Source organism: Platichthys flesus, chromosome 23 (genome assembly GCF_949316205.1).
Source record: "Platichthys flesus chromosome 23, fPlaFle2.1, whole genome shotgun sequence".
NCBI lineage: Eukaryota > Metazoa > Chordata > Actinopteri > Pleuronectiformes > Pleuronectidae > Platichthys > Platichthys flesus.
This window is the reverse complement of record NC_084967.1, coordinates 14,003,514-14,025,163: the sequence shown is the minus strand read 5'-3', so window position 1 is coordinate 14,025,163 and position 21,650 is coordinate 14,003,514. Positions and strand designations below refer to the sequence as shown.

The 21,650-nt window shown below is 44.6% G+C and overlaps 1 protein-coding gene across 10 annotated transcripts in view; it reads left to right on the top strand.

The window, feature by feature from the left end:
• The first annotated feature begins 2,388 nt into the window (after nt 1-2,388).
• magi2a (membrane associated guanylate kinase, WW and PDZ domain containing 2a) overlaps nt 2,389-21,650 on the top strand; it is a 164,039-nt gene continuing 144,777 nt past the window's right edge. For 2 of the 10 annotated variants that reach the window (XM_062383108.1, XM_062383109.1), the window contains exon 1: nt 2,389-2,799. In XM_062383108.1, coding sequence (XP_062239092.1) covers nt 2,499-2,799 — 301 coding nt within the window. In that variant the 5' untranslated portion in view covers nt 2,389-2,498. The remainder of the gene's footprint in view (nt 2,800-21,650) is intronic. The other 8 variants (XM_062383107.1, XM_062383106.1, XM_062383110.1 and 5 more) reach the window with 7 other exon arrangements.

Below are 21,650 nucleotides of genomic sequence, written 5' to 3'. Positions count from 1 at the left end.
TTTAATGTTACAATTAAAACGATATTATTTCCATTTTTAAATGAACAGTTTGTCGTTTTGGGGAAATATGTGAATTCACTTGGAATGTACATGTTTAATGTTCAGGCTTTAGAGTATTATCAAACTTCCTATCTAGCTGTCAACAGGAAGGAAGTGAAAACTATTTCTCAAACTGTCCTTTAAGTTTGTAAATGCGTCTATTTGTCCAAAGTTGAATGACTCCTTTCTTGTTCCTTCAGGTTTCGTGAAATTCTGTTGTGTATTTCTTCTGTGCTCTGTGTTTTTGCGTCATCCTGCGGATAAACAAAACAAAAACAGAAGAACCAGCCAGAATGAATGAGAGCCGATGGTAATGACACACTGATCGTTCCTCTGTGTGGGAAACAAGCTCTCTTATCTCAACTCATTATTCGTTTGTTATGAGAAAAACACGATTTAACGGCGGCAGGAGGATTAACGTGCTCTGACAGATAACTCCAGGAATTGCTGTTATCGTCGTGCATGATCTATACCATCGCGGAGGTGAAGTAGCAAACTATCATTACTGGGAACGAGCTCCGACGACTGGGTGACGTCACAAAAGCCGATTGACAGTTTGAAACATGTCGACCCTGGGAAAGAAAAAACAACAACCCCTTTTTGTTTGAAGTTGGATTACACTCGATTTTTCCCTGTTCCTCCAGTTTGAGATAAACACAAGGAGCCCTTGTGTTTTTGGAGCCCTTCCTTCTTGCACATGACAAAACTCTTACAGGTGAATGACTGATCATAAACACCGTCTCAGGGGAATGAAAAATACGACTTGAGATGTCCTCGTCGTCAGTGAGGAGACGGAGAAACGCTCGCCGCCCCTTGAGCAAAGACCTTGAGGGCATTGAAAGAAATAAAATCTTCAAGTTCATCCAAAGATTTTACTTTAATATTAATGACAATTTGTTTTTCCAAGCTCTTGGATTTTAACCTTTGCGGGTCCTTGACCACCCAGAGAAAAGTGGACAACATCCATTACGCTGATGTTGTTCCACGTTCAAGGGGAAGTAAATGATGGAGGAGTGTGGAAACAAGTGATAGCAAGTTATGGTTTGATAATTCTGTCCTGGCATCACTGCTTTTATCATCTGAAGTGTCTCGAGGCAGAAGTCATACAAGATAAATAGTTTCTGGTGTTTAAACCCTCGTTATTTCTGCTCTGTGGCCATTTCTCTGGAAAGACCGTCCCTCTTCCTTTCTTCCATGGAAAGCTGGATTTGGGGAAAACCTTGCCTCTCTTCTCCTCCTCCTCCTTCTCCTCCTCCTCTTCCTCTCTCTCCTCCTCCTCTTCATCCAGCCTTCACATCCGGGTCAGTTGGGTTGGTTGGAGCTGGATGCTGCCTTTAGGTACTTCTCGTAAAGTTGTCAACTTTGTATAGTTTGGGATTTGAGAACTTCTCCTTGAGGCATTTGAACGCAGTTTCTTAGTTCATTTGCCCAGATGAGTTTTAAAACGTTTTCATATGAGCTTTTATTGTGTTTTTCTAATGATGCCTTACAAACCAACGCTTGTGGGATTGAAACTATTTTGGCATCTTAGAAAATCCCTGTGATGCAGCTAAACAATGATTCATTTAACTTATTATTTTGTTGTTGTTACCAGTCTGACCTGAGGAGGAAGTCGGATCTCTGGGTTTTTCTACACTTAAAACTGCGAGATAGTGACATTTGCATTCTTACATGCAGCCCTTCAGGAGAATGTCAGGGGACTATGCAGAGTTTAGTGCATGTCAGGAAACAGCTCATTTTCAGACACAAACTTTGGCGGGATGTTTGCACAATTAGTTTTTTCTCCAATATGCTCCGTGGCAAGTATGTCCGCCATGACCCGAGGTGAGACCACGGCAGGACATCCTCCGGAGCATTTGATCCAGAGGAGGTGCATGCAGTTCTTACAGACTTTATCCTCCTTACCTCCTAGTACAAGGTCCGTAAAACTCCACCAGGCTGCTCCACCTCATGCTGCGTTGTGGCGGTGTGAAAGGAAAACTCTGGGTAAACTCTTGAGCCAATTCTTAGGGATTTTACCCGGAGGTCGTGTCTGATAGCCTCTTCCCTCTGCATTCACTAATGCACCACCTGGAGAGAAACTGCTGATGATCTCCGGAGTTCAGAGTCAGCTCAGGGTGTCCCACGTTGACAGTGTGAATTCCCACATGAGAGGCGGCACGTGAAGGCACCACAAGTTGAGCAGCTCTCAGTTATCGCGGACTGATGATCCAGCTGCTGTGCGCGCGCGTGTGTGTATGTGTGTATGTGTGTGTGTAAATGCATGTATATATATCTAAGTGTGCGTGTGAGAGTGTGTGTGCGCGCTGACATGGAAACATCTGTGGTTCCCAGTTGAAACCGGACACATTCCGGTGTTTCACCGGGCTGGTGGAGGGGAGGGAAGGGGGGGGGAACCGCGCAACGGAGCGACCGAAGAAAACTTCTCCCACAGCCGCTGCACTCATGTGATCGGAGCCATGTCCCGGAGCCTGAAAAGGAGGAAGAACCACTGGACCGGCAAAGTCCACGAGAGCGTCCTATGCAGGGACGAGCAGGGCCGGCTGGGGCTGGAGCTGCAGGGCGGCGCGGAGCATGGACTCTTCCCCGTCGTCGGAGAACTGCCGGCGGGCGGCGCGGCGTGCCACAGCGGCCGGCTGCTCCAGGACGAGCTGCTGCTGGAAGTCAACGACACCCCGGTGGCCGGACTCACCACCCGGGACGTGCACGCCGTGGTCAAGCACAGCAAGGACCCGGTGCGACTCAAGTGCGTGAGACAAGGTGAGAGCCCGCAGCAACTTTCCCCCCGCGTGTCCCGCTTCCAGTGTCCGGCTTGGGTTCTCTGGTTTCTGGGGAAAAGCATCGGAGCTTCTCGGTGTTTTGACAGCGGAGCTATTGTCTCTAAAAAACCACACATGCACGTAACTTTTGTTTTATTTTGTTATTGTCTCCATCCCCGGGAATTAACGTTATTAATTCCCTTGTTTGTGTTTAAAGTTTATTCATGTAGATGCAAATTCTCTGCTCGTGTTGTGTCTGTGTTGTGTAGTTTGGGGATTTTGAGGGGGTGTGTTACATTTCAGACGGTCAGAAAATACACATTCCAGTGTGAGGAATGCAATACTCCCCATATTCCCACACTAATATGACTTATAACACACAAACCAGATCAGTAGTACGTACAAATATGCACTGTAGAACGTGCATGTTGTATTTTTCCAAAGCAATTGATCAATTGTGTTTTATTTTGTAAAAAGGTCCAAGTTTTTTTTTTATTCTGAACTTTTTAAGGTTTTCTGTGATTTGTAAACTGTATATTTTGAGATTATGGACGTGATCGATCTTAGACACAGAGATTAATTCAGAAAATATAACTCAATGCATGGACCACGTATACTAATATACCTCTTCCTAGTGTTTCCTAGTGTTTTAAATCTTCTGTGGTCAGATATTCACATTATTTCCATTGTTAGTGTTGCAGGAAGTTAATTAGTCCTTAGTTTGTTGATCCTGTTGCTATGTTGTGTAGTTTCGGGCTTTTGAAGACGTGTGTTACATTTGAGCGAGTCAGAAAATACACATTCCAGCTTTCGTGTATAAATATTGCTTCAACACTCTCAGACGCCTACATAACCAATAAAATAATTTTATAGTACTAAAGAAAATCCAGTTTCTTCATGTCAAGATTACCGAATTCCCGATTGCCTTTAATACCACTGACAGAAACATTGGATTAGATTACTGGATTAGATGGGATTGCACTTTATTGGGAAGCTCCTCTGAAAATGTAACAAGTCGGTCTCACACGCAGTCACACAAAACTGTAAAATGTGCATTTATACATTTTTTAAAGTACTTAGATCTAAAGCATTGATAGATCGGTGATTAACTTTTTGCCATGTTGCCTCCACCGGGTTACTTGAGGTATCAAGTCATTTTTTTGTCCTCAGGAAGTAGAAAATTGTTTTACATTTTCAGCTTCACCTTTGAACCTCACAGACACACACACACACACACACAAATACACACACTTACCCTTGTGTACATACATTTTTTTAAAGCAGACATTTACGTCCGTAATATTTATTATCCAATTTGTGCTACATTGAGTGGACTAAATTGGATTTGGAAAGGATATTGTATAAATATTAGAGCAAAATCCCAGACTCCCTATTTCAACATTATTGTGGTGTGACAGGAAATGAAAAATACCATAAATCAGGATAAGGTCATTTTAACACACTACTGAATGCGACAGCAGAAGTCCCTTCAGGAGTATTACAGGGGGGGGGGGATGCTTTCACGGGAACACCTCTGATGCCGCTTCCATTTAAAAAGAGCAGAAGTCATATAAATCAGCTCTAACTGGCACCAACTTCAAACTCCATCTAATGCATGTCAACTGTGTCCAGTGGTGGTAAACCTCTTAAGTCACGGACACACTCCTCTGGTCGTCCGGGGCTCTGATCCTCACGGCTAACGACACCGGGCGTCTTGCATTGTGAGCCGAGCGGAGGATCTGTGGCCTCTCGTTTGGGGGGGTTAAAAATCAGCCTGTAAGAGGCTTTGGATCAAAGTCTTAGCCAGTGTGTTTGTACGTGTGTGACGGTGTCGGGGTGCGATCCAGCGCCACACCAGGGATTTATTCAAATTGGCGGCCGAGCCTCTATCAATCTAATGTGTTGATAGATAAATATAAATATTCATAACCCGCAGTGATTGATATTCTCCCGTTGCTCTGCTTGTTTGTTTGATTGGCTGTTTACAGTGTCGAGTTGTTTTTGATATGATTGATGTTTATATTAAGTAAATATTATGAAGCAGAAACGTTCATTCGCAGTGTCCTTCCAGCAGCAATATCAGATATTTTTTCTCCTCTCAGGCAAGGCACATTAAAATCCTGGGCACCATAGGTTGTCTGTGCCGGCAGCTTATTACAACCCTCAGTTAGGTTTTATTGTGCGGTGACCTGTAGCTGTAGTAATTATGACGGGAGCGAAGGAGAGAGTCGAGTGAGGCAGCACAAAGAGCGACAACGTCCTTGTCAGGAGGAGGCTGGGGTTGTGTGGACGGACAAAACAAAAGTCTTTCACAGGCGCTGCTTTGTCCCATTTGAATTTATCAGACAATATTGTTTCTTTTATCCAAGACCTTTCAAAAACTTTAACCCTGTGTTTAATATTTTAACAAACCACAATTTTTTTCTTAACCTAACCCATCAGTGGAGATTCCATAAAGCCGTTTACAGCCCGAACTCAGCTTGAACGTGTCGGTAGAATGTCTGTGTCAGTCACGTGTTACAAATGTTAAAGGCTTAATCAACAACAAGAGTTAATACACATCTGAAAGCAGCTGAAGATTTACAGTGTGCGCCTCTGCAGGGGCACCACATCACGAGACGCTCCTCTGGGTCGTAACTGAGGTTCGGACACACAACATGCATGTATGGTTGTTACGCTAAAGGACAAAACAACGACTTAGTGTGACTGACTAGTTGACGTAGAAACATCAAATATTCCTACTTGCTGGGTGCTGTCATGTGGTAGCGGACTTCCTGTGATACTTACAATAAAAGCTAAAGAAAGTATTTTGCTTTTGGGAAACTTGAATCAACCTTTTCAGTGTCTTTTTAATCAATTTCATCAGATTTTCTTCATTGTCCTTGTGTTTGACATTGATTTCCCACTAAGTCTTTTTGATGGTAAAGAAATCTTTTAGGGAGGAGGCCTCAGATGGAAATAAACAGTCTCTTGATAGAACTGTTCAGGCCTGTAAGCAGAACATTTTCATTTTCTCTCGCAATATTGGATGAACTTGGAAGATTTGCTGCATTTATAGTGTGATTGGGAGTGAATAACCAGTGGTAATGATGGGGTAATAGTGTTTTCAGTTTGTTGGCGGTGTACTTGAGATGAGGTGAAGGTTCTGTTCAAACCCGGCTGTAAACAAAAGGTTTTGTTCTCAGTGAATAGCTGCTCGGTGAACTTCAATCTGATCCACGGTTACTTGAAGAAAAGTGTCTTCAACTCTGCCCCGGTAGATTTTTTCCATTCGAGGACGTCACCGGAAAAAAATATTTCAGGAATATGAGGCAGGATACTGGGTCGCGATGGATCCGCTTACACTCCAATAAGACGTCATTAAAAAGTGGCTTTGTGTCCCAAGGGAGGGGGTCACTGACCATTCTCCAAAGGTTGTTCATGGTCTTGCTGAATAATGCATCACGTCTGCATTGGTCTGCTGCTTCACTAATGTCACATCTTTTAAAAAGAGCTGTCACTTGCTCTCTGGTTTTCCAACTTTCATGATGGTCTACTCTGCAATAAAAAACAAGAACATGATTTACACTTTCTGTTCTATTAAAGTCATCAACACTCGTGTTTATGCATGCGTGCACTTCATTTCCCCACGTGAGGTTATATGACTTTCATTCCTCATGTCATCTGAAAACCTTGGCCACCATCCCCACTTTTATGTGCACACACATGCACGTACACAATATTAGGATTTTTACGAGTCTCCAAAGTGAGGATTAGATTGCCAGCAGCAATCAGGCCGGCCCTGCAGGACGTAATTAGGATTGCCACAAAACAATGATGGGTGTGTAGGAGAACATAGGGCGCAGTGAAACAGAGAGTTCTCATTAGATTAAGACATTGAGGACAATGTAAGGATGGAAATGAGACCAGCTCCTGTAGATTTGAGGACAGCGAAGGTCAAAGTTGTCATTTTTTTGGCGAAATTTGATATATGCTTGGAAATAGACTTTTCCTTGATGACATTTTCATGTGTTCCCCTTGGAGTTTTGCTTGTGTACATCCTCCTGTGTATCCGCAAGATCGCAATTAAGCCAGTGAACAGCGGGGCAGTATTTCAAACTGCAAAGCAAGGTCGGCAGCAAATTCGGGGCGAGTGACAAAACAAGGGCGGGAAATCAATAGAGAGGCCAGGAGTGACCAGAAGTGATGGGAGAGAGCTGCGCTGGTTTGGCGGCGTGTTGTTTCAGATTCTGGTGAGATGATGAAATATGATCCACAACTTCCAGTCAACTTCCTGTGCAAAACACTGCACAGGAGTTATGTGGAACTCGCAAACATGGTCTCACTGGTTTTACCTTTTTGTGGTAGTGTGTCGCGAGAAGTGTGTATTTGGTTTCCAGGCTCCATTGGTAACCTCATGAAATAAGTCACCTTCATGTTTCTCCAACACCCGACTGAATAATGCATAATAATAATATCCTATAAAAGAATGGAATAGTAAAGTAGTGTTTATAATACACAGTGTTGGAGGTATCAGCATCACGTCGAGGCTGGGAACAAATAAAATGTTTTCAACAAAGATTCTGGTTCCAGTGAATGATGATGCAACAGCTATCTGCCTCTGAGTGGATATCATTTAATCCCCCAGGTGTACAGAAAGCTGCGAGATAGCATATGAACAATAAGAAGCTCGCTCACAAAATGGTAAAAAAGCTTCACCGGTGTTACAAATCCATTCTCTTGTCACTCAGCCGTACCTTTGGATGATCTGCACGAGGAGCCGAAACTCTAATCTTTTTTTTCTGTAATTCATAAACGCTGCTGCCAAGACATCCAGATAAAAAAGCGTTACATCTCACTCCCTGCTCTTTCCCCTTCGCCGCTCCCTCTCTCACGCACACACAGTGCAATGCCCCAGTTCAGTTTTTTTTATATATTTCAGCTCCAGTGAAGGATTAATGCAGCCGGCTACCGAGTCTGTCACCGCATCTTTCAGTGCCGGTGTAGCTCGAAGCTCTCGCTGCAGCTGCTTGTGCGTCTGAGCAGCGAGTTCTGATTTAAGCACCGGGTGCAGGTAAGAGCAGACATTTCCAGGTCATCCGAAGGCAATCAGTGTGTGCTCGCTGGGTGCCCACTTAGTGTAAGCTGGTGTTGGGGGGGGGACTCATGGCAGCGGCCGCGTGGCACACAGAAATGGCCGCCAACGCCAGAGTTAAAAGGTTGTTTCCCGCTGACACGGCGACTCGACAGGTGACCCGACAGGAGGCTTCTCTCGAGGGTGAAATATCTCCAGTGTCGTACGGGCGGCCCTGGAATTGGCAGAGCCGTTAATTGTTCCCAGAGGAGGAGCTGCAGCTTCTCTCTAATGTCACATGATCATCCTCTGCTAATGGAGTTTGCCAGTTGTCATGGAAATATTAGAATTTGCTCTTTTCTCCAGAGCACCATCAGAACTTCTCATCCGTGTTGGATTAAAAGTTGAGGCTTCATTCTTGCTTTGTTACATTAAAAGTTAATTTCAATTCCAGGTGACATTTTTTCACATATTTTCACATGGTACACATTATCTTTTACTAAATTGTCTTTATATTTAATTTGATCGTTTAGTTTTTCACGTATTGCTCTTGTGCTTCAAGTTCCTGTCTTTGTTTAACAGTTTTTTTTTTGGGGGGGGGGTAATCAATACAATACAATTATACAATTACAGCCTAACCCATGCAGCAGAAGTACATACATTAAGATAGACTTCAGAATGTGTATATATATGTGTATATAGGAATATTGGATTATAACAATACATGTAAACACAACAATGCTGCAAGACAAAGCAAAGAAAAGAGAGAAGAAAATTAAATTAAAAAATAAATAAATTTAGATAAAAATTTAAAATAAATAAATAGGTAAATAAAGTAAAACAAATAAAGGAGGGGGGGGGGTGCCATCTAGTCTTTCTCCTGTAGTGGCGTTTTCTATGCTCTGTCTTTATCTGTATAACTTATGGGTTAGTTTGTGTAGCTATTTATGTGTATCTTGAACAATTTTGAACAATGTGCAATAGCATTTTGTAGCTGGACTCTGTTTCAGAGGAAACATGTAAGATGAAATAATGTATCCGCCATCAGCTGGTGTTTGCTGAAAGTAAAGGTTAAATTTGGCCTTGTTGGATCAAAGGGATCAAAGCGTCTGGCTGACAGGAGGCCTGAGCACAGAACACAATCCACACAGCAAATAAAGGAATCGTAAAACGACACCACACACGGTCGCCGGCAAAGCTCAAGGGGAAAGCTTTGTGTTATGACACCATCAAGTCAATGGCGCATGCCCAAGTATTGGGATGACTGATGTGAGTGATGATGAGTCTGGACCGGTCACTGGTCTGTTGGGGGTTTGAAAGATGGGACGGGGCGATCCCGGTGAAGTTGTGTTGAGTCAGACGCACACTGTTGCGTGGGAGTGCGGTAACGATTCTCTGTGCAGTCAGTCTCATCCGTCTTCTTGTCAGGGCCCCATTGAGAATGTTAAGCTGCCACAGCAAGTGCAACACGGAGGGTGTGAGACAGACACACACACACGTGCACAAATCGAGCAGCCATCAGCCAGTGTGTGTGTGTTTTGTGTGTGTTTATGTGTGTTTACAGTATGAGTGTATCCCTGGAGCCGTAGCACCACTTACTACATGCTGTCCAATCATGCTTGACAGAGGTTTGGTGGAGAGAACCTGTTGTCGTTGCCTCTGCTACACTGTCTGACTTCCAGGCTCACCTCTGGGGACAGGTAATGATAAGACACACACAGTAACACACACACAGACACACACACACACGTCACCCTCTCCTTGTCAACATCAGCCATCTGTTGTTCCAAGTGGAAGAAATGGAAAAGCTGCAAACTGCTGCCTGTGCCCTTACATGTGTGTCGAGTTGTGTTGCGTTGCGTGAACATGAACACATATACCAGACTATACACTGCTGTGTGTTTGTATTTCATAGCGGTGAATACACATTAACTGAATGCACCAGTGAGTGTCTCTCCACTGCTGTTTTCCTCTTTTTAACGGTGAAAGGAGGTGGAGGAAATATTTGTGACCTTCTTCTCCATTATCTCACTTCTATAAATAAATGGTATTTGGAGCATAAAGAAACTGTGAATAGAAAGGAGCCCTTTACCTTTTCATTATACCAGACTATAGATGAATGAGACTGTGTTGTTGTCGCCGTCCGTCCCACAAAGTGGCAAATTCGAAAGCTCCTTTTATATCTGTGGTCTTTGTGTGTCTCTGTAGGTTTTTCCTGAGTAAATGTATGTTTTTCCTGAGTTAATGTATGTTTTTGTACCTTTTTGCAAAAAGCTTAATTAGGATTATGATCAAGTGTAATTCTTTGATACAGGAAAATCTTGATAGTCAAACATATTTCTGCCAAAATAACATTTTCTTTGTTCTTGTGCTAAATGAGGGAGGATTAAACAACTCGCTCTTGTGTAACACTTGAACAGCAAATGTGTCCTTTTGTCTGCGTGGATCTGTTTCCATGTGCAGATGTGGTGGGAGAGACATCTTGACAACTGATGGACGATTTTAGGAAGCCAACAATTAACGAGACAATTTCTTTTTACTTTTAGAATCTGTAATGAAACGAGACAAAGTCAAATTTGAATCCTCTCAGCTGGTGTTTTCTGGACATTAACACTTTGGGAAAGAGAAGGCTCTTTCATCCCAAAGCAGCTGATTCTTCTGATCTCTGCAACAAATCAGAGCTGTCACCTTTGGTTAAGGTTTATGTTTCTAGCAAGGACAGCCGTGTTTTTCCCAGTCCTCCTTTGGGCCTCTTTTTATTTTAGAAAAACAAGGCCACAAATAGAGGTGTTGACGACCCAGCAGCCCTGTAGGTTGACGATGAACCAGTGTAAACATGGGATTGTGGTTTTTGAAGCTGTGGTGAATCAGAACACTGCGATGTACTGCTGTTGTGCAACCTGCAAAGTTGTATTGCTGCAGCCCCTGGACGCTGTGAGATTTTTGTGGAGGGGGGGAATCTGAACGATTTTCACATTTCGTGCAGAGCAAAGTTAATATTTCTTCTTCTACCTTCAAACTGTATGAATATAAATGAGCTCTAAATGGGGTGTTTTGGAAGCGCAGGCACCGGGGAGGGTGAAATTGTCTGACCTGCTCACGGAGAGATGGGAATATTAAGAAAACTCCTCGGCCCACACAAGTTGTTGCTGATTCACCAAAAAAAAAAGTAGAGCGATCAATACGGGGCGATTAAAGCTGTTCTGAGAGCCGCGCTGGTCGGTCTATCCTTCGCCGCCCCGTCTCTTGGCAAGGATCAAATAGTCTTGTCTTCCTCGGTCGAGTGTGGGTGTATGAAGAGGAGCATTTGTATCCATTTGGGTGTTTCTGAGTGGATTAGGGGCTGGACCAAGATGGATTTCTTTTTTAATGCTTATCTAATGAAATGCTGCTTAAGGAGAATACCTAATAAAGGTTACTCTCACAATTCCAGGTTAGGTTGAGGTAGTTCAGACGGGAGCTGTAGCCCTAAAAATATACGATTATGGGGTTGAAAAATGTATCCACGCCATTTGTCATTGTTTTTGACATAAGGAGGAACAAGAATAGATGTAGCTCAATTAGATTTCTGCCTTTTCAATCATCTTGAAATACCTTTCTGTAAGTATTTGTGACTTCACGCTCAATGAGCATCCAATCCAAACTGTCCAATCCTCTGGAGGAAACTACCCAAGCCCGACTCAAACCCAATAGGTTCTTGATTTCTGTCTCAAACCGACCAGAGTCTGATGCAGTTAATGCAGCTGCAGAGAGTTTGTCACCTTGTCCCTGAAACACATCGTTATTGCTTGATATCCCTGATTCAAGACTTCTGCAGTGTAAACAAATCAGGAGGCACCTTCACCTCCGTCAACCCGTCCTGTGCTCTGATTGGCTGGAGCTGTTGCTGGCGATCTAGTTGGACTTCAGTGTATGATCCTGTTCTGGCCTTAATGCTCAGCTGAGGTGATCATGTTCTGGTTTTAGCTCAACACCTGAAGCACAAACCTGTTTCATTCCAGTCGAGAAGGCCCATAATATGTTGAATTAGCTTTTTAGAATGTCCTGTCAAAACCTTGGATGATACTACAGCTGCTTTTGCAAAGAGCTGAGGCTGAAACTATTCAGAATCCTGTAGGTGTCAAGAGTTTATATTATTATTCACATTACACTGTAGCCAACCATTGAGTACATGTAAAAAAAGAACACAATGTGTGGCTGATGTATTGATCGAGCGTTTACACTGTTAGAAGCAAGATGTGCAGCCCAGAAGTGACAGAGCAGCTGTTTCTGACAAGATGAAGCTTCTGCAAGAACACTGGGAACCAGACATTGATTAACCACCGGGCAGGACGCACCCTACACGGAACGATGACGCGTATTAATATCCTGTCCGTTCAATTAAACCTGCCACGGTCGCTGCGTGTTAAAGCGTCCATGCATTGTCCACGTATGTCCCTGACACAAGTGGATGGTTCTGTCTTCTTTGGGGGATTCCTGTCAAGTCTCTACTAGCCGTTAGCTTCCCTTTGGCGGCCTCCCTCCGCCCACCCTGCCCTGCCGGCTGTGCCTGCAGCGAGGTCACCTCCAGCCGCTTCAAGCCAACTCACATCCTCTCCTCCTGGGAGATTTTATTTTTTAATTTTTTTTTTACATATGCAGCCTCTCGCTGCCTCTCGCCCTCGCCTTTCTCTCGCCCTTTTCTCTCCGTGTCTCTAACACTCGCGCCCATTTCATCTTGTTTCCCCGGTGGGAAGCGAGGGAGCGGCGTGTTCACGTAGGTTCGGGAGATGAGGAAACCAACTCCGTCTGTCTGTCCCTGAGCTCGCAGACATTATTCATGCCTTTTCTCTCAGTGAAAGACAGGCTGGCCATGAGAGAGAGAGAGATATAGAGAGAGAGAGATGGAGCCCTGATGCTCGGCAGATGCAGAGAGAGGAAGGGAAGGAAGGAGGAGGAGGAGGAGGAGAGGGAAGGAAACAGCATTGACAGGTGCTGTTCTGCTTTAAATTCAACTGACAACCGCAGCAGTTCTGTCGCTCGTCCATGGGACACATCAGCTCGTTCTCCTCCGACAGGTCTCATTCTGTTTCCAGTCATTTGATGTTTAGAGTGAAATCACTTTCATAGCTGTTTTTGTTAATGACGTGACAGAGGACACAGTAATAAGATTTGCTGTTTGACAAATGAGGCCTGATTTAATGTGCTTGAAAATTAATGAAGATGAGATTTTTATCGTTTTTTCACCGAAAGTTTAAACAGGATTAAGTCGTCACCTCAGTCTTATTGTCTGATATTCAGATGAGTGGAGAGGAAGCAAATAGTTATTTATATGCTTATTTGGGACTAAGCACAAATCGCTAAAATATCATTTTTTATTTTTCTGCCATATTGACTGATATAAAATGAAACAAACTAATGCAATTACACAGCTGAGATTAAATCATGACATTTCTATCTAACATGAATTTTTTTAGTTCTTCTCACTCGGACACATGTCATGACATGATGATCAGTTCATCTTTCGTCATGAATATTTGTATATATAGTCAAACAAGGCCTACATATATGTAAATAATGAAGTATCTCAAACTCTAGATAGAAACTGTGTTTTTGACTATAATCTCCTGACCTACATGAAGCAGATAAAACATGTGCGTTAGTCAGAAGACATCCTGCTCATATGTAATTAAATCTATATTTTCTGCATAATCAGACTCTTTGATTCAGATCTGATCTTCTTGTCAATTCATTTTTTTTTTTTATTCAAAGACGGAGCTTTGTGACTTGGCACAGCCTCAGAGAGATCGTCTTTTTTTTATAATTTGGCGAGCAGTTGGACGACTAATCTTTCAAATGTGTCGGAGCGCTTCATTCCAAATCTGATCCGAACCCAGTTCTCTCGGCTCTTTTCAACGTTTCCGTCTCGACTGAGTTGACTCATTCACGACTGCAAAGTGACTGCAGGTCTCTGTTATGTCGAGGATGATGCTGTGAAGGATTGATGCAGTTTGACAGGATTGTGCGTTTCCATGCAAATAGTCAACAACCATGGAGGGAATTGAGGATTGTTTATTTGATTGAAGGCTTCATTTGGGTCTAAGATGCTACAGGTTGGAAAAGATGAATCATCCCTGTGTCTTTCTACTTCATTCTCAAAGTATAATTACACAGCTCAGTGTGATGCAGTGGGTTTGGTTGAGAAAACGGTTTTCTAGAGAATCGGAGACAAAGTGATCCTTTTTGAGTTTTTGAGTCAGGTGCGCTTGTTTTCGATTCCTCATGCCCTCTTTGGAGAGAGATGGAGAGAGATAAACAACATATTGGTTCTTAATATATTTATTTGTTAGTTTTAGACCTATGTTTAACAAAGTATAATGTAACTGAAAGAAAAACTTGGATGATTCAGTTCATGGAAGTTTGAGCTTCTTATTTCTATTATAAAGATCTACACTTTGGATATAATGGCTTGTATTACAAATGTAATATATATTCTATATGATTTTACACCTTTGTTTGAGTTGAGAACAAAGTTGGAGGCTAATATCGATCTTCTGTGTTTCCTGCCGACTTGCTTGTTTTGATGTAGAGTAAAATGCAGAAGACAGTCTGGGTTATCGGCCTCACTGTGGACATGCACTATTCTCTAGAACCTGTGGCTCTCGGCTGTGGGCCCCCCCCCCCCCTCTGCTCAGTTACTTTAAACATTGATTTTATGCTTCAGTAGCTTCTTGCAAGCTAAAGAAATATTGTGTCCAAAACCTGGCCCCTGTGACTCCGTCCTCCCAGTGCAGTTTGAGTTGAACACTCGTCAATTGTAGTAGAAAGCGCAGCTCAGACTCGGCTGCTGATTGAGAACTCATCCTGCTCGGGGCGTCTGCGAGATCTGCATTCGCTATAGATCTCTTATCGAATTCAGAAAACACTTCCTCTGTATCTCTCTATATTTAAATGCAGAATGTAGAGCAGACAGATACACACGCTTTTCGCCCTGAGGCAGCCCAGCCATGCTGTGCAGCTTTCTGGACCTCCGGGAGGTGCAAAGGGGACGAGGCAGCCGTCTGGCATCGCACCGTCCTTCCCTCGTCCACGTGTCCCTGCAGAACCACTGTTATTCTCCACTAGGTATGCAGTAATTAGGCCGAGGTCAGGGGAGTGTGTGGCCTCTCTGCCTCCCACCCCAACGCAGCATCGTCGAAAAAAGTGGGGCGGCGAGTGTTGTGTGACTTCCTACAACAATTAACACAACGCCCCGGCTCTTCACTGACCTCCCTCCTGCCCTGCTGTTTGTGCACCAGCTTCATTAATATCCCTCCCTGCCCTCATCCCCGATTTATTTTCCTTCGGTGTAAAGGCGTCACAGAAAGAACTGACTAATGAAACGAAGAATATGAAAGGGAATTGGGCACGCCGTCATCTTGCCATCTCCTTCGCTATCCTACTTGAGGCTCAGTCCTCGGGCATTAAAATGTGATTTGTTCTTTTTAGTCTCGTCGGTGGAACTACTTTTTGAAAGGTCACCGCTTACCACTCTCTGGCTCGCGCAGAATTAATCCTATCAAACACATTTGGATACGACTTCGTGCACGGACCCCAAATGTAGCTTAAGTTCATGCCTTGAATAGCAAGCTTTTTCTCATTGTCTCCACCCCGAAAGATTATTCCACGTACTTAATTTAATGAGCCTTTTGTCCACTTTCTCAAGACTCTCAATTTCTTTTTGATTTCTTTACCTCAAGGGTGTGCGTATAGTGTCTGCAGACTTCATTTTCTTGGGATAATTTAAGAAGTGTAACCTCTTAGCTCCCAAAAACATGGATTTGCATTGAAGGTGGGAATTAAAGGCGAATTGAATCTTTCTAATTTCATTTTTAAGGGGTACCCTGGGAAGAAGAAAAGACAAAACAGTTATTTTAAAACAAAGGGACCAATTTGTTACCATGCATTGGCTGAAATAGTCTACCCCCCCAATTATCCACCAAATCCAACACGGTTCCACCAAGTTTTGGAAAATGTTATCTCAAGTTTGTCAAGTGTGGGAGCTGTGGTGGAATTTAACGCTGCTCCCTTGTAGCACCGGCTTCTCTAAGCTCGTTAAACTGTCCAGTAGCCCCTGGCTTCACTCCACCGGCCCAGACCAATGCCTCTATTAGCCGCTCCTTCAATCCGCAGACTGACTACAATATGAGCCTCCCCTGGTTCCTGTGGCAGATTGTATGGGGTTTAGCCCCGGCCTTGCTTCTAGCCATTATGATGAGTGATGGCCCTCTATTATTCTAACTTGAAAGCACCCGTTGTTATGCTAATAAGGCATGGCAAATGAGGGCTGCATAGCTTAGCTTCCTTTCTATCTCGATTTTCTACATCGGCTCTCTCCGCTGCTTCCCGACCTTCCCTCATTTCCCTTCCCTTTCTCTCTCTTCCTGTGCCAGCGTGCATTGTGGGTGTTGTCATCCGGTCCCCGCAACACCGGGACCTCCCGCAGAGAGGAGTTGTATGGTGTTTTTCTCATATCTGTGACGGAGCGCTGCAGGCAGAGCCTCGTCACCGAATTGGTCCCCGATGGGAGAGCGGTGCCAGCCGCAGCCTCGCCACCACTGAATAGACACCTGGCTAAACAAGAGCAAAACAGCCCAGCTGTGTGCAAATTAAGTTTTTCCTCCTTTTCCAAATGGCAAAGAATGGGTTGATTGCCACCCAGTGCTGGTTGGAGGGATAAGATGGACTAGATGGACCAAAAATGAAGCCAAAATCCTTTATATACATCCATACCTCATAGTAGTTCTGTGAGAAGTTCTGACAGTGGAGCTATAACGGCTCGAAGTTTACGTCAAAAGCTCCAGTTCCTTCATCTGCTCCTTCTTCTTCTTCCTCCTCTTCCTGAACCGGGCACATGGCCGCTGCAGACATTCTTCCAGAGCTTCAACAAAGTTGACAACATCCTCCAAATAGACAGCGCAAGCCGATGGAGCGGAGAGACCGATCATTCACGAGCCTCTGACAGGTAGCTGGAGCCTTTTCGCAAACAGACACGGTGTAAGAATAAAGTCCAGATGGAGTTTTAAACACACTGATCTCCTGTGGCCCTTTGAGACGGTGAAACCTGCCAGTAACCCTTCTGCAAGTCAAACTTTCTTACATACTTGGCTGAGCTGACGCAGACTACACAGTCTTCCATGCTTGGTAAAGGAAACACATCTGGCTTGGGGATGGTGTTCACCTTCGAAAAAAATCCGTGCAGGGTCTGAAATTGGAGAATATTTTTTTTGTAATCAAGGGCTCTGCAATTAGGTGGTCATCACAAAAAGTAGCCTCAGTTTGCTTTGACCATTTTGCCGTTTTCCCCCCTGTCCGTTAGTTTGTTTGTCAGCAGGATTACGCAAAAACCACAGAACACATCTCCACAAGGGAGACGACTGATTCCAGGTTCTTACAACTATTCAAAAAATCCCTGTTTCACCTTTTTAAAAGATGAGCCTTGACCTTAAATCTGCTGGAACTGATCCACACATATTCAGGGTATGTCCAACAGCACGGTGGACCAGACTGTACCCAGATCTCCACCTCCTCTCTACTGTCACAGCAGATTTGACCTCCTCTCTCACACCTTCCTGCAGCTGCCTGACTGCTGCACACTGGATGTGCCCTCTCCAGTTAAGTCGTACGCTGACTCACACTGAGGCATTGAGACATTTCTAAACGCTGCCAAACAGAATGCTCTCTTCTCTCCGCAGGGCGCCGTTCACGAGCGCCGGAGGATGAATACCAGCCCTGGCTTCTTGTCATCGCACATTATTGTCCAGCATTGATTGTTTTATTTTTTTGTTGCACTCTGCACCTTTACAGTTTGTACACTGGTTTTGTGAGGGAGGTCTGCAGGCACAGAGAGCAGTAAGTGGAAATGAAGCCTCTAGAATATTCTTCACAGCCCGTGTGTCTTGCTAATATTTCACACTTTGCTTGAGGTTCATATAATTATTATTATTATTAGCATGCCGAGGAGGCTGTGAGTTGTGTTTTGGTATTTACTCCCTAACGCGCTAACATCTAAATCCTTTCATCTAGCAACTCTGGTGCCCTTATCAACAGTGTGAGTAAATCCCTGTGAAAAATAAACCCAAACACTCTTTCTCCATCTATCCCTCGTTTCTGCAGCCACCACCCCCCCCCCCTCCCCTCCCTCCCCACTTCATTCTGGCCAGCGACCTTTCTTCCAGTGATGTGTGTTTGTGTTGAGTAAAAGTTCAGACTTGGCACATGGACCGTACGGCCCTGGCCCGCGGTATTAATTAGGTCAAACTGATATTCACAGTTCCCTAAACAGCTCCGTCCAAGACATTCCAGAGCAGCCACCGCTCGGCCCGGAGGCGTCTCCGCTCGCCGTAGAAAGGCCTTGTTTACTGAGGCCTGGCGAATTATCACAGCAGCTTGGCCCCCGGGGCATGTTGAGATTCATGTCCTAACACTGTTGGGAAAGATGAGAATTTAGTGTCATCCTGTAACTTATCAGGAGCCTCCTCCTCCTACTCCTCCTCCTCCTCCTCCTCCTCCTGCTGCAGCAGCCACAGGGAGGAGAAACAACCTCTTCATGCACGGAAAAACTCTTTATTCAGGATCCGTGCTAAACTGTTTACAGCCAAACTCTCACAGCTCCCGGTCATTCACGGGGAAAAACACAGAGACACACACGCTTTAACACTGGAGGGTGTTTGCAGCTGTTACTGGCAGATATGTCACTCAGTCAAATTTGAATAATCAATCGTCCTCGGCTCTTCTTTTTCATTTAGTTGAATTAATGACCAAATACTTTAATAACCCACTGGGAGATTTAAGGGGGTTTGAACCATATACCTACTGTGGATGCTTTAAGAATAATAAAATATCTTAAATGTTTGTCTTGGCTCTTCTTGAGATTATTGTCTGGGGAAGTTGGATATTAGCAGACTTTATAAGGGACTTTAATCAAAGCTAATCGTGTTTTATTTATATAAGGGACATTAACGCAGTTTAAATGATCTGAAGTATCAATTTACCAGCTTGTTGTTGTTGGATTGTTTCGGAGGTTTCTTCCAGTTGAAAGGGAATTTTCCTTTTGTCGCCACTGCTGCCAAGCGCCGGCTCATCGTGGGTTTCCATGTAATATTATAAAGTTTTGACCTGATGATGTTTGCTGTGATTCGAGTTGAATATTTGTCAGACTTGTGGAAACTCTGAGACGTGTTTGTAGAACGAGAGAAGGTTTTGCTTCATGGTTGATTTGTTTATTTGTCAGCAGGTTTACACACCAAAAAAACCCACTGCTGATTACAACAAAGCTTTTTAAGTGATTTTTACATATTTCCTAGGGAATAATGGATGTTTAAGCAAATAATAAGGCATGTGTAGTGGACTGATACTTATGAAAGTATGAAATAAGGTTCAGGATCTGGGTCTCGCAGATTAAAAAAATGGTTCCACTCGATGAGCGTTGGGCCTTAGCGAAGGTATGCGCTCCACAAAAACCTCTTTTACACCCAAATTAGTGTACGCAGGTTTTTTAAAAGTTACGTAAACAGAGTTGGCCTTTCAGTTTCCTCCCTGCGTTTTCCCTCAGCTCACCTCACTGTCTTGCCAAATTAGCGTGGTCACCCAAGTGTCATATTTCCATCACTGCCGATCCGAGACAGAGCCGATTAGAAACCTGTGTCCACTGCAGAGTCTTGGGAGTGGATGCTGATTGGATCCATTCCCATTACAGACCAGACCAGATGTAAAGCGGGTGTTATTTTCTTTAACCAGAGGCTGCGTCTGCAAAGCCTGCGACACGGTGGTCAGGTGTACTCGGTCTGCACCACAACAGAGCACCAAGAGGGACATTTCCAGATGTGGCTGAATGACACCTGAGCATCAGTCCCCTCGTCCCTCCTCCTCCTCCCTCTCCTCCTCCTCCTCCTCTTCCTCCGCTGAGTCACAGCCACTGGAATGTGAGCTGGAGCAAGAACAGCGGAGAGTAAGTGCTCGTGACAGATGTGCAACCTCATCTGAGTGCGAGAGCGAACCGTTCAGGCGGCGCGCTGCTTGCCTTCTCTTTCCAAGGAGCAGGACCGGGGGAGAAATTACATGACAGCAGCAGCGCCGGCGCCTGCAGCAAAGATATCTCGAGGTTAAACAACAATTGCTCTACGAGGTCTGGGAACAGAACCTCTGCTGTCGGAAGTTAGAGAAAAATCTCTCTGCTTCTTGTGCAGTTTTTCAAGCTTCCTCGTATCTCAAGTCTTCCACTAATGAATCTCAAAAATCCCGTCTCCGAGCCAGGAGCGAGTGATGAGTCATTTTTAAACGCACTGTTAAAACTTTAATGAGGCTTAACAGATTGGACGGTTGATGTTCAGACTTTAGATCTGACCCAGAACATCCTCACCTGTCAGGGCTGATGTTCATAATCCGCTCCGATGCAAAGACGCCGCCTCAGGCCTCTCATGCAATCTGTGTTTACACCGAGGACTTGAGTTAGATATCCATCTCTGATTGGCCGAGTGGGCCGGCTCTATATTAATTATCCTGAGGGGAATTGCTATTGTTTGATTTGTGGAAACTTTGCATGAAGTTAAACTCTGCAATTACAGTGGAAGTTTGGCTCCTGTTGTATCTGAGCTGCTCCAACAATTGAGCCCCCCCCCCCCCCCCGCCCAATCACAGGTACAGTTTAAGTACATTTCCCTTGTAAATATAATCCTAGTATTTACTGTATCTTCTATATGAATTGAACCTCAGCAGGCTGCAGAAGTCCCTGCTCTGAGCCCATCAGATAAATCTGCCAGAAGTAAAGAAATAATAAATAAACTTTTTTTATCTCACACGGATGATGGAAGCTCCTCTGGCTGCCGATGGGTGATCAGGTGGCCACATGGGGTCAAGCTCGCAGCCTCCTCCTGACTGATTGGCCCTCGTCTGGCCCAGATGGCCTCACCAGGGCAACAAAAGATGCCCGGAGACTGGAGGATGATCCATTCGGTCGGCAGCACCCCCCAGATGGGCGGATTAATCATCAGACCTGGAAGACACATCTACAGGCTGTAGTCATTAATAATCAGAGCTCCGCTGCAAAGACGAGCCGAGAACAGTGAAACAGTCGCCTTATTTATTGTCGAACCCTCGTTTGTCGACTTAATTGTGCGTCTTTAAAACTTCTGCCGTTGTTGACTCAATGTTCCTGGAGTCTCAGAGCGCTGAACACTTTCAAGGATGACTGCGTTGATTCAGAGTCAGCGACCGGCGTCCTGGGAGTCGGCCGTGTCAGAATAAAAAACCTGCTCCCTCAACTTTCCTCCCGTCTTATTTCTCTGCGCCGCCGCCACACCCCCCCCCCGCGTCTCTCCCGTCCTCACTGGGGAGAGCAACAATGAGCTGGTCTGCAGGATTTGGCTCGTGGGGAATCTGCCCGAGCAGGAGGGTTTGTTTTTGCTTTTTTGCCCGGGAAGCGGCACATAAGCCATTCATTTCCCCCCCGCCTTGCTTTTTTCTTATTGGCTTAAAGCAATTAAAATCTCTTTGCAGCAGACACAGCTCTCCCCCAGATTCAAGCTGGAGAGAGTGGACCGTGCCCTGCTGCCTTGTGGTAAATAAGGAGACCTACCTTCGGAGCACGGTGCAGTTTGACGACACAGCAGTGAAGGCAGAGCGTCTTCATCTCCCTACAGAGCTGCTCAGTACCTCTATCAACACACAGCCGTGAGCGACTCCACGAGCTACTTGTTGAACTTAAACAAACCTTCATCCACCTCAATCGTACCTGGACAATCTATCAAGGATGCACGGAACTCCTCGCCTCTAAATATCCT